Here is a 13831-nt window from a genome sequence, read left to right on the forward strand (position 1 = left end):
ACTACTAAAATTGCTAATGTCAAACACTTTTTTCAAGGTAAATTAAGTTATTTTGCTTCTTTGATTATCCATTCAGCAATAATACTTTGCATCAACATATGTGAAGTTGAAAGTTCTGCATAAAGAAGGATTTAGGTACATGGCACACAATGCGTGCTGTGTCAAATTTTAATCCAAGGTAAAGATTGCACATATGTTAATGTAATTTTTCATTGCATATAATTTTTTGATCGATCAATATTAAATGATTACAATTGTAAATATACTTGTATAACCAAATAAACATTCCTTTCACCAATCAGTTGATTACATTTATCTCAAAAGCAATAACAAAGAAAACAATAATGCCAGAGTAGTAACAGGTATATTAGTACACCCACTGTCCATATTAGGGTATGGCTGAGTAGTTGTGGCATTAGTTGATGTGGTGGTTGTCAATTGTGTTGTGGCACTGGTAGTTAATGATTCAGCAGTGGTAGTTGATGGTGCAGTTGAGGCAATTGTTGCTTGTGAAGTGGTGGTTGTCGTTGCTTCTGTATTGGTAGATAGAGATGTTGAGGTTGCTTGTGTAGAACTGGATGGTTGTGTTGAACTTGAAGTTTGTGCTGTGGTTGTTGACTGTGTGTTTGTGGAAGATGATGTTGGTTGTGTTGTGGTGGTTGATGGTTCTGTGGTAGTGGTTGTTGATTCTGTGGTAGTAGTTGTTGGTTCTGTCGTTGTTGTTGTGGGTTCTGTGGTGGTAGTGGTTGGTTCTGTTGTTGTGGTTGTGGGTTCTGTGGTGGTGGTGGTGGTTGGTTCTGTCATTGTTGTTGTGGGTTCTGTGGTGCTAGTGGTTGGTTCTGTGGTGGTGGTTGTGGGTTCTGTGGTAGTTGTTGTTGGTTCTGTCATTGTTGTTGTTGGTTCTGTGGTGGTAGTGGTTGGTTCTGTGGTGGTAGTGGTTGGTTCTGTGGTAGTGGTTGTTGGTTCTGTCATTGTTGTTGTGGGTTCTGTGGTGGTAGTGGTAGGTTCTGTGGTGGTAGTGGTCGTTAGTTCTAGGGTGGGGGTTGTTGGTTCTGTGGTGGTGGTTGTTGGTTCGGTGGTGGTGGTGGTGGTGGTGGTTGGTTCTGTGGTTGTAGTTGGTCCTGCTGTTGTTGATACGGTTGTTGTTGTAATGAACTGGTCTAAGCAAGACTGTGTCATAATGTTGACTACTTCTTGAAGTACAAAGTCTGACAGAACACTCCCACAATAAGATGTCAAACATGAAAGAAAGGTTGGCATTGTGGTTCTGCAAAAGCAAGTAACAACTAATATAAATAAACATGCTTCTAAAAATATACATCAATTTCTAAGAATTGCTGATAATTACATGTATAGTTTATACTGAATTGTGGCTCTGCAAAAGAAAGTAATTACTAATAATAATTAAACATGCTTCCAAAAATATACAACAATTTCTTTTTAAGGATTGTTGAAGTTTGTACTGGTTGTTTTTGTAACTTAGAAGTTTGCATTCTCTACTTACGCACAAAAGTTGGCATCCGAAGAATAGTCCACAGTAATGCAAGAAGTTTTGATTGTCACTAGGTTCGATTCACATCCCTGGACGGCTGAGATTAAATCTAAAAGACAAACAGTTGTTTTCTGTTACATTGAGGTACAATACAGAGTTTATGGGAACATTCTCTATACTTGTTTTGAAAGCAGAATTAGTCCTGATGTTTCAACGATTCACCATAATATGCTTTTGCGTCATACGCGGATCGGAAGGGGGGGGGGTCGGGGTTTGGGTCCGCCTCCCTCTGAAAATTCAAACTTATTAAAATTTACAAATTTTGACAGACTTTCGTGAAGATTTCAGCTAGTTACTTGAAATATCCATGCTACATATGCTGTTTATTTCTGACTCGAACTTGGTGACGTTGATGACGTTCTTTAGCCTGGCGTCGGCGGCGTAGGAAGAGGTAGGGAGGTCGGTCTTAATACAAGACACGTACGCATCCTTGTACCTAAAAATTGTGAAATTTAAAAAAACCCATTTAAAATACGTATACGGGTATTTGACGCGCAAATGTCTACCATAAAGGAAGAGATTTTAAATAAATTATGTGAAATTTTATACTTACGTGCATATATCTGCTTGATAAAGAATCGATGTAACCGCAAACAGCAGGGACTCCAGAGTACTCACGTCCACCGAGTTTCCCATGGGGTCCACCAATGCACTAAACACCCCACTGCTGGACAGACACTTTTCGAACACGGTTTCTTCGATTCTGTTAAAGAAACAGTTCTTAATTATCCGATTTCTCAAAAGACACCCCTTCCCAAAAAAATCACGACAGAAATATAAAAAAAAAACAAAAGCAAAGACAAGAGACCCAAACACATTAACAGACACCATAATGAAAACAGCCATGAAAAAGCTAAAACAAACTTTCAACAAAGACAGCAAAACAAAAGAGGTCAGTTTTTCATTGTTGGAAAAATGCATTCGCGCCATTATATTTGAAAAAAAAATCATAGATAAGTGATTCTACATCAATTTTTTTTTCTTTACTATTTTTAAAAGATATATCTAACAAATTTTATGTTGAATGACATAAAAATTGGCTTTAACTATTTGATATAGTATGCACAGTTTTCTGCTGGATGACATGTCCAGTAATAGTTATTGTGCTTTCGCTATATTTCCTTCCAACAGAACATTATTGAGAAGGGTGATACGCGAACGATCAGTGATATGTTTGTTTGGATCCAAAATAAACAAATGAAACAAGATATCTGTGAGCCAATGCTTACTAGTGATACCCCCGCTCTGATGTGAATATGCAAAATAAGCAAAGTCAACATTTAACAGAAAGCTGGCATCCGATTGGTACAGAAATATATCCCACAATATGGCATGCCTAAACAAAAAGTTTGTTAAAATTTCAAGCATCTGCGATAAATAGCTGCCGAGAAATCTTTGAGGTAAATTTGTTTGAAAATTTTGGCTAAAATAAACAAAGTACTCATTTATCAGGAAGTTGACGTGTAACACTGTGTAAAAATTTCAAGCATCTGCGATAAATAGCTGCTGAGAAATCTTTGACGAAAATTTGTTTGAAAATTTTGGCTAAAATAAACAAAGTACTCATTTATCACGAAGTTGACGTGTAACACTGTGTAAAAATTTCAAGCATCTGCGATAAATAGCTGCTGAGAAATCTTTGACGAAAATTTGTTTGAAAATTTTGGCTAAAAATAAACAAACTCATTATTTAACAGGAAGTTGACTTCCGATTGATACAAAAATATATCCCACAATATGGCATGCCAAAACAAATAGTGTCTTAAAATTTCAAGCATCTGCGATAAACAGTTGCTGAGAATTCTTTGACAAATATTTGTTTGAAAATTTTTGCTAAAAATAAACAAAATCGTCATTTAACAGGAAGTTGACGTCTGATTGGTACAAAAATATATCCCACGATATGGCATGCCTATACAAATATTGTGTAAAAATTTCAAGCATCTGCGATAAACAGTTGCTGAGAATTCTTTGACAAAAATTTGTTTGAAAATTTTTGCTAAAAATAAACAAAATCGTCATTTAACAGGAAGTTGACGTCTGATTGGTACAAAAATATATCCCACCATATGGCATGCCTATACAAATATTGTGTAAAAATTTCAAGCATCTTTAATAAATAGTTGCTGAGAAATCTTTGACGAAAATTTGTTTGAAGATTTTGGTTAAAAAATAAGCAAAGTCGATCGTCATTTAACAGGAAGTTGACGTCCGATTGGTACAAAAATATATCCCACGATATTGCATGCCTTAACAAACACTGTGTAAAAATTTCAAGCATCTGCGATAAATAGTTGCTGAGATAAATGCGACAGAAATTTTTGTTACGGACGGACAGACAGACAGACACACAAGGGTAAAACAGTATACCCCCTCTCCTTAGGAGCGGGGGTATAATTAAATCCAGTGGTTCCAATTCCAATTAACTTATGAATAAAATGATGAATCTTTTAAGACCCCCCCCCCCCCCTTTCGTTGAAGTGAGGCTATATTGTATTTATGATTTTTTTAATTTTCTGCTTCGTAATTGACCATTTAAAAAAATCACTGCAACGTGCAGTAAGATAGACATAAAGTATAGATTGTGAATAAATAGGTTCAAAATGGGACAAAATTCACCGAAAATGATAGGTTCGGAATGTTCAGAAATATGTTTATTGCTATGTATGATCTTAGAACTAATTACCAAAGTCTCATCAAATTCTGCTTGTTTTTGAGATGAGTTGCGCAGTCCAATAAAAAAAAAAACAGGTTTGACTGAATGACTATTGAATAAATGAATTACGGGCGTGTCGAAAACATTTTACCCCATTACCCGCAAGTCAAAATAAACCAGAACAAAACGTTTAATGGCATGCATTATAAAATATAAAAATTATAGTACAACTTGCGATTTTATATCAAATCTCACGACTTTAAAAAATTCTGATTTCTTTTTCATTGATTTATTTTTACTATATTAATATTTTTCACCTTTACTGTTAATACTTACGCAGTTCCATAAGTACGTCCAAGAGTCAGTGATCCTGTCAAAAATAAATGAAAATTGAATACCGTAACTAATTACATTAAGCGTGTACTGACGGTTGCTAGATATGAGTGTCCATTTGTTAATTTTTGTGCATTGTACATGTAAGACAGTTTCGAACTGCATTTCATGTAAAATAAAATTATTGATACAAAATTTTATAATAACGTCATTGAGAATGATAAATGCGAGCAGATATGAAAATTTGGTGTTGCAATTTAAAAAAAAAAAAACATTTAGAATTGATATTTAGCATAAAAAATATGAAACAATGTATAAAATAATCAAAATAAAAATGAAATATATATTTAAAAAAATATGGCCTATACCAACCAAACACAGTAAAACAGAGAAAAATAATTTTCGCATCCATTTGTTTTAGATTTTAACTATTGAACCTAGTACACTGACAGGTTTATGAAAAGTAATTAATTCCTATGAATATACGAGTGCCTGTTGAGACTTTCTGAAAAAAATATGGGTTGGTTTACGTAGGATGTACTGCTTGCTTAAATAAATACAGTGAAACCTGATCCCACAATGTTAACGCCATTAGGTTTACTTTTGTTTAAAATTTCACGGCGATGGAGCCATATATTTGCACACGATTTTTGTTGGTATAAAGATGAGCAAGGGTGGTCGGTAGATATGGAAAATCTGGAGATATATATTTGAAGAAATGAACTTGAAGTTTTCTGACATGGATGAAATCTATCTTCAGTGCGTGACGTACTCGATTTGACAAATGAATTACTCCCTATATTTGTAATAATAAGAAAATCTTCAAATAAGCGTGAATGTGACAGTTTATCTGTATATAACGATAAGATATATACGGTGGCATACGTCAAATATCAATACAATGATAGGAGGGGGGCAACTATACTACCAAAAAAAAATTCTTCCCTACCAAATTAATTTTTCCTCCAAGTCATGAGGGGGGGGGGGGGGGGGGGGAGGGGGGCAACTATACTACCAAAAAAAAATTCTTCCCTACCAAATTATTTTTTCCTCCAAGTCATGAAATTCCTAATCCGTGTGGGGGGTGGGCTGGGGGGGGGGGGTAACTTCCATTTGACTACTCATTTCCTTATTTTCATATCAATTTTTTACTAACCTCCAAAAAAGTGGGGGGGGGGGGGGGCAACTCCATTATAACTCTTTTTTTTTTATATGTAAATTTTAAAAAAATTGTTGCTGCGAGAAAAAGCCCCCCCCCCCCCCCCCCTCCTGATGCTACGTGCCTGCACAGTAACGTTACATTATTGTAAACGGATAATGAAATAATAATCAGATTTATGACCTTTGAGCCTGTATCAATACTTCCAAGTTGGCCATACATTTAAAAATCATAAACGAATATTCAAATGATAATCAGGTTTATGATCTTGGAGCCTGTATAAATACTCCTAAGCTGGTCATACTAGTTTATGGAAAACACGGGTTGACGGGGAATGCAAACACAATAGTACTATAGTCTATCCCAAGATATTTTTGCCGCATATTTTCTTAAATTATTCGATATTTATAGATACCTCTTGATTCAGACGATGTTCAGTCACTATAGTATGCAAAATCCCACGATTTCCCTTTTGAAACGCCCCCTCTAGCTTGTCAAGTTTCAATACACGGCTAATCAAAGTACTGAGAGTACTAAAAGACGGGGTCTTGAAATTGTCCTGGATTTCCTCGAATAAACTTCCCAAATTTATGAGTTTGAATTAGTTGTTACAATCTATGTTAATTCGGCTTTTTTTACAATTGTCTGATACTTTGTCTAAATTTTACTCAATCCCGGCCTTCATAATTGTAGAAAATTGACACAATGTAATATATTATGTAAAATAAGACCCCAAGGATTTTTTTTGTTTAAAATTACTACTAACCGGGAAAATCAAACAATTATATCAAAGTAGATAATTTTAATAATTAGATTTATTCAATTTTGAGATCCATGGGAAAATCCACAAGTCGGACGGTATCCGTAATAAAAGTTTTATGAAAACCCCGAAAACTCTAAAACTGCTGAATTAACAAACAAAGTGAACATTTGTATAGCGATAACAAACACAGGCACCTGACGTTAGAAATATTTTTTTACAAAAAGATTCCAAGAACTTTGACAATAAAAAGATTTGTCAAGGTCGCCATTTTGATTTTTAAGACCGACTTATCGGACACGATTTTCTTCATTTGCGATTCTTGCAAAATTAATAGGTGAAAATAAATCCGTTCGCCACTTACTACTTTTTTGTGTAAACTCGTGCATCACCTACACGAATTACGATACAACCGTTCCTTTCATTAAAAATCATACTCCGAAAATCAGAGATATATATAACAGAGATTGTCGACTCCGCCATTAGCGTGTAAATGTTACGGGACCAACCTTACTTTGAGAACTACAAGTGCAACAGCAATCTTGTATAAATCATTAAATTTGAACCTGATAGTGAACATGAACCTGTAAATATTTTAAGCATGTTTTATTTATGAAATATTTACAAAAACTCTTCATTTAGTTTTTAAATTACTTTTTTTAGAACTTACTGACTTTTCACAAAGTAATGGCAATGCATTACTTTACTCATGGAATGGTAATGTAATGCATTACTTATAGAAAATTAAGTAATGGTAATGGTAATTTAATGCCCTAATTCATGAAGTAATGGTAATGTAATGTATTATTTTACAATGTAATTCACCCCAAGCCTGATTCCAACTAAGCCGGAAAACAAGAACATTAGCATTTAACTTGGTTCTTCAATCGATAAGATAGTATATATTATATGATGTATAAGTCTTCCAAAATGTATAATCTATTATTGATTTTGCTTACAATGCATTGTTTAAAATTTAAATTCAGTTTAATCAACGAAAGAGCCAACGAACGAAAAGGCAAATTCAGACTTGTTTTTATTTTCTTTGTACAAAATTCCTTTAGAGACGAACAGCAGTCATACCGCAAGTAGACTGGAAGCCAATGAAACACCTATTTAATTTGTAAAACATCTGTGTATAACCCGTCCCGATTTTAACTTCGGCTTGCGCATGAAGTTTGGTAGTATTAAGGTGAAAGATTGTCGAAATAAAATTCACAACTTTTCAAAAATGGCACATTGCTTTTTGGGAACTTTAATTTCGATTCCACCATCAACCTCTTCTATTGATTAATGAGCTCGTACACCAACTGAATCGTCAACGGCGCTGTTCATTCATTTACGAAACTCATTCCACATTTGAACCCGAGCAAGAATATTTTGATCAATAAAACTATTTGTTTATTTTCTAAATAGAATTTTGTTTATACACAGAGGACTTAAAAAGATTTAATGCGTGTTTTTACAATACATATTTACTGAAATGCATGAAAACTTTCTGCACTATTTTCTTACGCGTAGACTCAATTCATGTGTTCTACGCGTGCCTTCCGGTTTGAGACTTCGGCTGACAGTAAACCAATAGACGGGGCCACGTGACCCCGTCTAAAAATAGAAAGTCTACGGTGATTTTGCATTGCATCAGCCATTATGAAGCTCTGATGATAACGTTGAAAAATTATGCGAGTTATTACGATTGACTTCCTAATGGAGAAAAGTTGTTAATATTTGCCATTATAAATCTCCGTAGGAAATCTGTTTTCGTTCCTGTGAATTTTTACGAGGGAAAATGATAATGTGTGAATGAAGTTATCTTGGAAATTTTCCCATTCATTGATTTCAATTGCACTTCTATCACAGCTAGGTATGTGTATTTTTATTCCAAATGTGCAGCATAAATATCTTGAGACAAACTATAGTCTACGAGCGTGGAATTATATGCATGCAAAAATAATGGACATGAAATAAACATCAATTTTATCGAAAATTTAAAACTAGCACTTACTGAAATTATCGAAAATTTGAAAAATAGCGCTTATTGAAAATTCGACTATGAATTATTAAAAACGGTGTCACCTGTATAAATATAATACACAGTGTACAATATCGTGCACCTTATCAAATAGGTAATACATTTATCCCTATTTCGAATCGAATAATTGACATTTCTTGTCGATCGCTGATTCGAATATTAGTGTCACTTTAGTATCCGAATTAATTGCAGGTATCACTTATCTGTATGGAAGTGAAATCTACCATTTTCATGGGTTAACACACGTATCATAAAATGGCAAAAATACCAAATTAATGCCTACTTCCTACCAGAGAGCGTTGTTTGGCAAATCAAAATGTGTTTTACCGCCAAATGTGTTTTACCGCAAGTTTTAGCGCACATAATGCAAATCAAAGACGGCTGTGGCGCAAAGATTTTAATGAACAATAAAAACGATGTGTTTCGATGCTTTATGTGTGAATCAAATGATTTATTGCGAGCAAATAAAAATCGTAATATAAAAGTTACCGCAAACAAGAAAGCACTCAAATTGAGTTGCACTCTGCGCTACTATAAATTCTGTTTTATTTAATATGGTGTAGTGATCTGCAATATTCTATTAAGTGCGTCAGCAGATATATGGAAGATCATAACGATCATCAAAAAATGCTGTACACAACTTATGTTGGCATTTTAATAATTTTAACCTCTTGAAATCTTATGGAGCAATTAGTTGTATGAAGTTATGAGCACTATCGGTGACTGTATGGTAATAAGCTTAAATACAGGCAGCAGTAGTAGTAGTAGTAGTAAATGTACTAGGAGATGGGGGGGGGGGAAGGGAGGTACTGTTTTAACATCATCACAAAGTTGTTTTTTTTTACTCCCAACTTTTATTTATTAAAAAAATATGAGACACAAATACGGTATATGAACAATTTACCTAATGATATAAGACCAATAAAATGAAAGTAAACTCTTCATATGTGATTAATAATGATCCACTAAGGCAGCCTCAACAGGCAGAGATTTTCCCATCACTAGTCGGAACCGACCGTCCAGCTAACACAATGTCCCGATGCCACAAGTGTTCACATATGGTGGTCAGTATCTGAGAGATTTCATTTATATCATTCTTTGTCTCTGTGTCCGGAACATTTCTGATCTTCAGAATGGGGACTTTCCAGGTGTGTTCAAAGTCCCTGATGTCTCTCTGTGTGATCTCACTGTAAGCATGCTGATCAAATCTGTTATATCGTCAAGGAAAATCAACATACCATATCGTATGTGGTATATTGAATGAGGTTATTCTATAAACTAAAAGAAAATTTTGTCATTTGATTGTTATTTGATGTTGTTTTTTTTTTTTTTTTTTAAAGAACAAAGGATACTTGGTGCCAATGACAAGTTTTGTGAAGTTATTCTTTGGTTTGGTCATTCTGGTGATATGCTGTGAGATTTCTTCAAAGCTTCCTCTGTCCACAAAGCTGAACAGGAAGATCACACAGTCAGCCTGATTCTCCCAGGTCTGAAAGAAAGTGAAAATAACCTGCATTTAAAATTTGTTAGATAATAATAATTGACCCTATACAAATGGTTTTACTATGTGTTAAAGACTAACATGTATTATAGGGTCCAATATGGATCGCCAAGCAATCATAATGCTTGTAACGGCCTATACACACAATACAGCTGTAATTACATATAGTGTGTCTCATTAGTACATAAACATGATGAAAATAGTCTTGATATCTGAACTGCATCATTTAACATATACATGTATTATGTTTACCAACACAAATACAAAATTTAAGGGCAAATACATGTGTAGTGAATAAAATAGCTTTCTGTTTTATTTTGACCATGAATTCTGATGATATCTATCTGTTTAAATTTCTTGTTTTTTACCCATTTCAAATAAAGAGACAGGACACTGACCGTTTTGATGTGTTCGTATTTCTTCATTGCTCCGTCCCCCACATCCCAGAACTGGAGGTGAAACATCACAATCTTGTTCATTTGTTTGACCATTCCAGGCCATTGAGTGGTTGTGATGTGGATACCTGCCAAAATTAAAGCAAAATATGATGAATATTGACTTCCATGTACTTGTATTTGTAGACATATTCAAGCTTATAAATACTCATTATGTGTCCGTTTTTGCAAAAAAAAAAATCCTTTCCTTGACGACATGTGCACTTGGATAGTGATTACCTGGGGTTTCGCTGTGAGTGGCTGGAATTTCATTTCCTGATAATTTAGCTATGGTACTAGTTTTTCCGATCCCACTTTTCCCCACTAAAAGAATCTTGTACTTCACTTCATCTGCTGTAATGTTCAATGGTAAAACAGGCTTGTCCAAAATTCCTGTACAATAAAAATCTACATTTAGCTTGTCGTTATCTTTCTGTGCCAGCTAGGAGCTTGTTCCTAAAGTTGTTTAACAGGTACATTTATGGAATTATTGCAAGTGCTTGCAAGTTATGCTACTGAACAGTATCATTTAAGGAATAAGGAATAAACATTCTTTGAGTATACATGTATATTCATCATCGGAAACCCACTGTCGGTCTTGCTTCTCCGGAAACCCACTGTGGGTCTTGCTTCTCTTACCTCCCGGTCTCACTTCTCCTACCTCCTAGAGAAACGATACCGACCGTGGGTTTCTGATGATGTTGAATATCATGAGAAAATCAAAAACGGTCGGGGTGATCAAATCAAATAAAGCCCAAAGGCATTATGATAGAATTGATCACACCCGATTTTATTTGATCACCTCATAATATTCAAAGAACGATTTCTTATAAGCATTTTTTAAGCTCAAGAGAATTAAACATTTCATCTGATATTCTTTTTTGTAATCCAATTAATAATATAATGGGGAAATTTAACCAATCAGTTCTTGTGTACAAATAGATTAGGTTTGCAATTAAGTGTGGTAAACCAATATGAAAAATTAAAATACCAAACGGTTTTCTTTTGAGTAAGTTTCTCGTCATAAGAGATGAGAGCACGGCCTTCCCAGTGGTAGACGAATACCATTCCTGACTGAGGAGGGATCCAGGCGACAACATTACGTCACCTGTATGGACATAGGTTCACGTCAATGTGTATTCAATACACAATTGTATACATGCTGCCCGATACACACTCTTGTGTAACTTGAACGTATACTAAACTGGAAAATGCTATGAAACAAGCGTTCTTATGGGCGCTGCCATATTGTAAATGCCCGGATGTTGTTTACAAACAAGTCAGCTGTGGGAAAATGTGACGGAAAGTGGAGTTACGCAAGGGCCAAAAAATTGAATAGTATTAGAGCTTGGTCAGAAAGAAAGAAAGAGAAACACGAACGCATTTCATGCTCTGCTAAAGGTAATGTCTGCAAAAATTTTGATTACTTCTAAACTACTTTAAAATGCATTTTTGTGTAATAGAAGTATAAAAACACTAATTTAATAGATGTATTTAAACTTCTGAACTGCTGAAAGAGCATATATTGTTGCATATTTATATAATGGATTATGTTGCATATTTTGATAATAATTATTTCCTCCAGCTTGAAAATGATGCTAAAGAGAGTGCTGGTGGTGGGGTCAGGGGCTGCAGGAACAGCAGCTGCCTACAGTCTGTCTCGCTGCGCCGACAAGTTTGATGTCCAGGTCTGGGAGAAAGCCCCCGTCCCTGGGGGAGTAGCTACCACCTCAGAAATCAAAGGGGGATTGGTCATCAATGACGGTAAGCGTATAGAAATGATAGACAATACCGCAATCCAGTCATAAATATAACTTTGACAGCTACATGTAGTTAAAAATTTGGACATGCATAATTCCACTGAATTTAATGAAAATCCGACTTCTTCATGTATATAAATTATTTTGGGTTTTTTTCAGGTGTACAAGGAGGATGCCCCACTTACAGAAATGTTTTAAACATAATGAAGGAGTTTAACCTTGAAACAAATCCTGTGCATTTGACCGTTTCTTTTGGTAAAGGGAAAACTGCTTGGACCAATTATGCTCCTTCAGAGCTGACTGAAAAACTGCAAAATGACATAGCCCGGTTTGAAAAGCTCCTTAAATTCATCAACAAGTTTGAAGCAATTTTCATATTTTTGCCCATTGGAAAAGTTCTGAAGTGGTACGGCTTCTCTGATGACTTTTGCAACTACATGGTCTTCCCTCTCACTGCGCTGTTCTTTGGAACAGGAAACCAGGTTCCATACGTTTCCTCTGCCATCATGGCTCGTGTTTTCCTTGATGATGATCTGAGATTGTTTGACTACGATTCAAAACGACTTTTGAGTCAAACTCCTGAAATGTTTGCTTTTCCCAAACTTGTTAACATGTACAAAACCATAATGGACAACTGTGGCGTAAAGTTTCATGGCAACAGAAGTGTATCTGAAGTGAGGAGAAGCAGTGGAAAAGTCACTGTGAAAGACCAAAGTGGAAAAGCGGAGGAGTTTGATGAGATTATTTTTGCCTGTGATGCTGAAACTGCTTTAAAGGTCTTGGTTAACCCAACTTTTATGGAGAGGAAAGCATTAGGAAATGTCAGATATTTTAATGATCTCATCATTACTCATGAGGATGAGGATTACATGAACAAATACTATGAACTGCACAAGGATGTCGACCAGTATTTCATCCACACTGATGACAAGGATCCCGAAAAGATAGAAATGTCATTCAACCTTGCAAACTACCAGCCTCACTTGAGAGGAAAAAATCGAAACATTTACCAAACAATTTATCTCAATGACAAACTTCGTTCAATTTGGACAGAGAAGGACCTTGACCCAGATAAAATCCTCCTGAGACGATGGTGGCGCCAGTTTGCACACAGTTGGCACCACTACGCTTTTGTGGTGCCACTTGTAAGATATATACAAGGCAAACAGAATACTTGGTATTGTGGAGCCTACACCCTCATCAACACTCATGAAATTGCTACCATCTCTGGGTTGGCTGCTGCTCATCGCTTGGGGGCTCCTTATCCATTCCCTCATGACAAGTTGGCAGCTAAACAGTTTGATCAGTACCTGCTGGTCCTCCACGGACATCCCAGGACCTTTGGACTGAACAAAACCACCCTCCTGAGCTATGTTATGGCTCCATTTATGATGGTGTTTGCAGGCCTCTCTCTGATTTTCAACTTTTTCTATTCAATTTTCTTTGCGTGAAGCTTGAAATTTTCATCAGGTAGTTTTCTGCTTAAATTGAATTGAAATGCTCGTTTTTAATAAAATGTACAAATTCCTTTTGTCATTTTTCTTTTATCTTCATTAGTTGAAAGACATTTATAATGATTACACTAAGTATGAGGTACAAATTTAAGTCATTTAACAAAACTTACATTTCTTTATCAATAATGAA

The 13831-nt window shown here is 35.3% G+C and overlaps 3 protein-coding genes across 3 annotated transcripts; 1 reads left to right on the forward strand and 2 right to left on the reverse strand.

Moving 5' to 3' along the window:
• Window positions 1-245: 245 nt before the first annotated feature.
• Window positions 246-5219, reverse strand: LOC128186969 (uncharacterized). Its single transcript, XM_052856967.1, has 6 exons — window positions 4914-5219; window positions 4545-4578; window positions 2106-2255; window positions 1849-1988; window positions 1505-1601; window positions 246-1267 (listed from the first exon to the last, which is right to left on the reverse strand). The coding sequence occupies exons 1-6, from the start codon at window positions 4951-4953 to the stop codon at window positions 313-315; spliced, it is 1416 nt and encodes a 471-aa protein (XP_052712927.1). The 5' UTR covers window positions 4954-5219; the 3' UTR covers window positions 246-312.
• A 4092-nt stretch (window positions 5220-9311) lies between these two features.
• Window positions 9312-11668, reverse strand: LOC128190222 (ciliogenesis and planar polarity effector 2-like). The gene is made up of 5 exons (XM_052862169.1): window positions 11419-11668; window positions 10668-10820; window positions 10392-10516; window positions 9845-9981; window positions 9312-9700 (listed from the first exon to the last, which is right to left on the reverse strand). Exons 1-5 carry the CDS (start codon window positions 11525-11527, stop codon window positions 9469-9471), a joined length of 756 nt encoding a protein of 251 aa, XP_052718129.1. The 5' UTR covers window positions 11528-11668; the 3' UTR covers window positions 9312-9468.
• A 10-nt stretch (window positions 11669-11678) lies between these two features.
• LOC128190221 (uncharacterized) lies at window positions 11679-13694 on the forward strand. The gene is made up of 3 exons (XM_052862167.1): window positions 11679-11828; window positions 12013-12191; window positions 12347-13694. The coding sequence occupies exons 2-3, from the start codon at window positions 12020-12022 to the stop codon at window positions 13636-13638; spliced, it is 1464 nt and encodes a 487-aa protein (XP_052718127.1). The 5' UTR covers window positions 11679-11828; window positions 12013-12019; the 3' UTR covers window positions 13639-13694.
• Window positions 13695-13831: the final 137 nt, after the last annotated feature.

Source organism: Crassostrea angulata, chromosome 6 (assembly GCF_025612915.1).
Source record: "Crassostrea angulata isolate pt1a10 chromosome 6, ASM2561291v2, whole genome shotgun sequence".
Lineage (NCBI taxonomy): Eukaryota > Metazoa > Mollusca > Bivalvia > Ostreida > Ostreidae > Magallana > Magallana angulata.

Excerpts from the sequence above, each read along its gene's own strand:
- LOC128190222 (XM_052862169.1), bottom strand. The coding sequence starts at position 11,527 with ATGTTGTCGCCTGGATCCCTCCTCAGTCAGGAATGGTATTCGTCTACC. Across the intron at positions 9,982-10,391 it reads AATACGAACACATCAAAACG|ACCTGGGAGAATCAGGCTGA; the intron begins GTCAGTGTCCTG and ends ACTTTCTTTCAG. Across the intron at positions 9,701-9,844 it reads AAACTTGTCATTGGCACCAA|ATTTGATCAGCATGCTTACA; the intron begins GTATCCTTTGTT and ends ACGATATAACAG.
- LOC128186969 (XM_052856967.1), bottom strand. The coding sequence starts at position 4,953 with ATGGATGCGAAAATTATTTTTCTCTGTTTTACTGTGTTTG. Across the intron at positions 4,579-4,913 it reads TCTCTGTTTTACTGTGTTTG|GATCACTGACTCTTGGACGT; the intron begins GTTGGTATAGGC and ends TATTTTTGACAG. Across the intron at positions 2,256-4,544 it reads GGACGTACTTATGGAACTGC|AATCGAAGAAACCGTGTTCG; the intron begins GTAAGTATTAAC and ends TTTCTTTAACAG.
- LOC128190221 (XM_052862167.1), top strand. The coding sequence starts at position 12,020 with ATGATGCTAAAGAGAGTGCTGGTGGTGGGGTCAGGGGCTGCAGGAACA. Across the intron at positions 12,192-12,346 it reads GGGATTGGTCATCAATGACG|GTGTACAAGGAGGATGCCCC; the intron begins GTAAGCGTATAG and ends GGTTTTTTTCAG.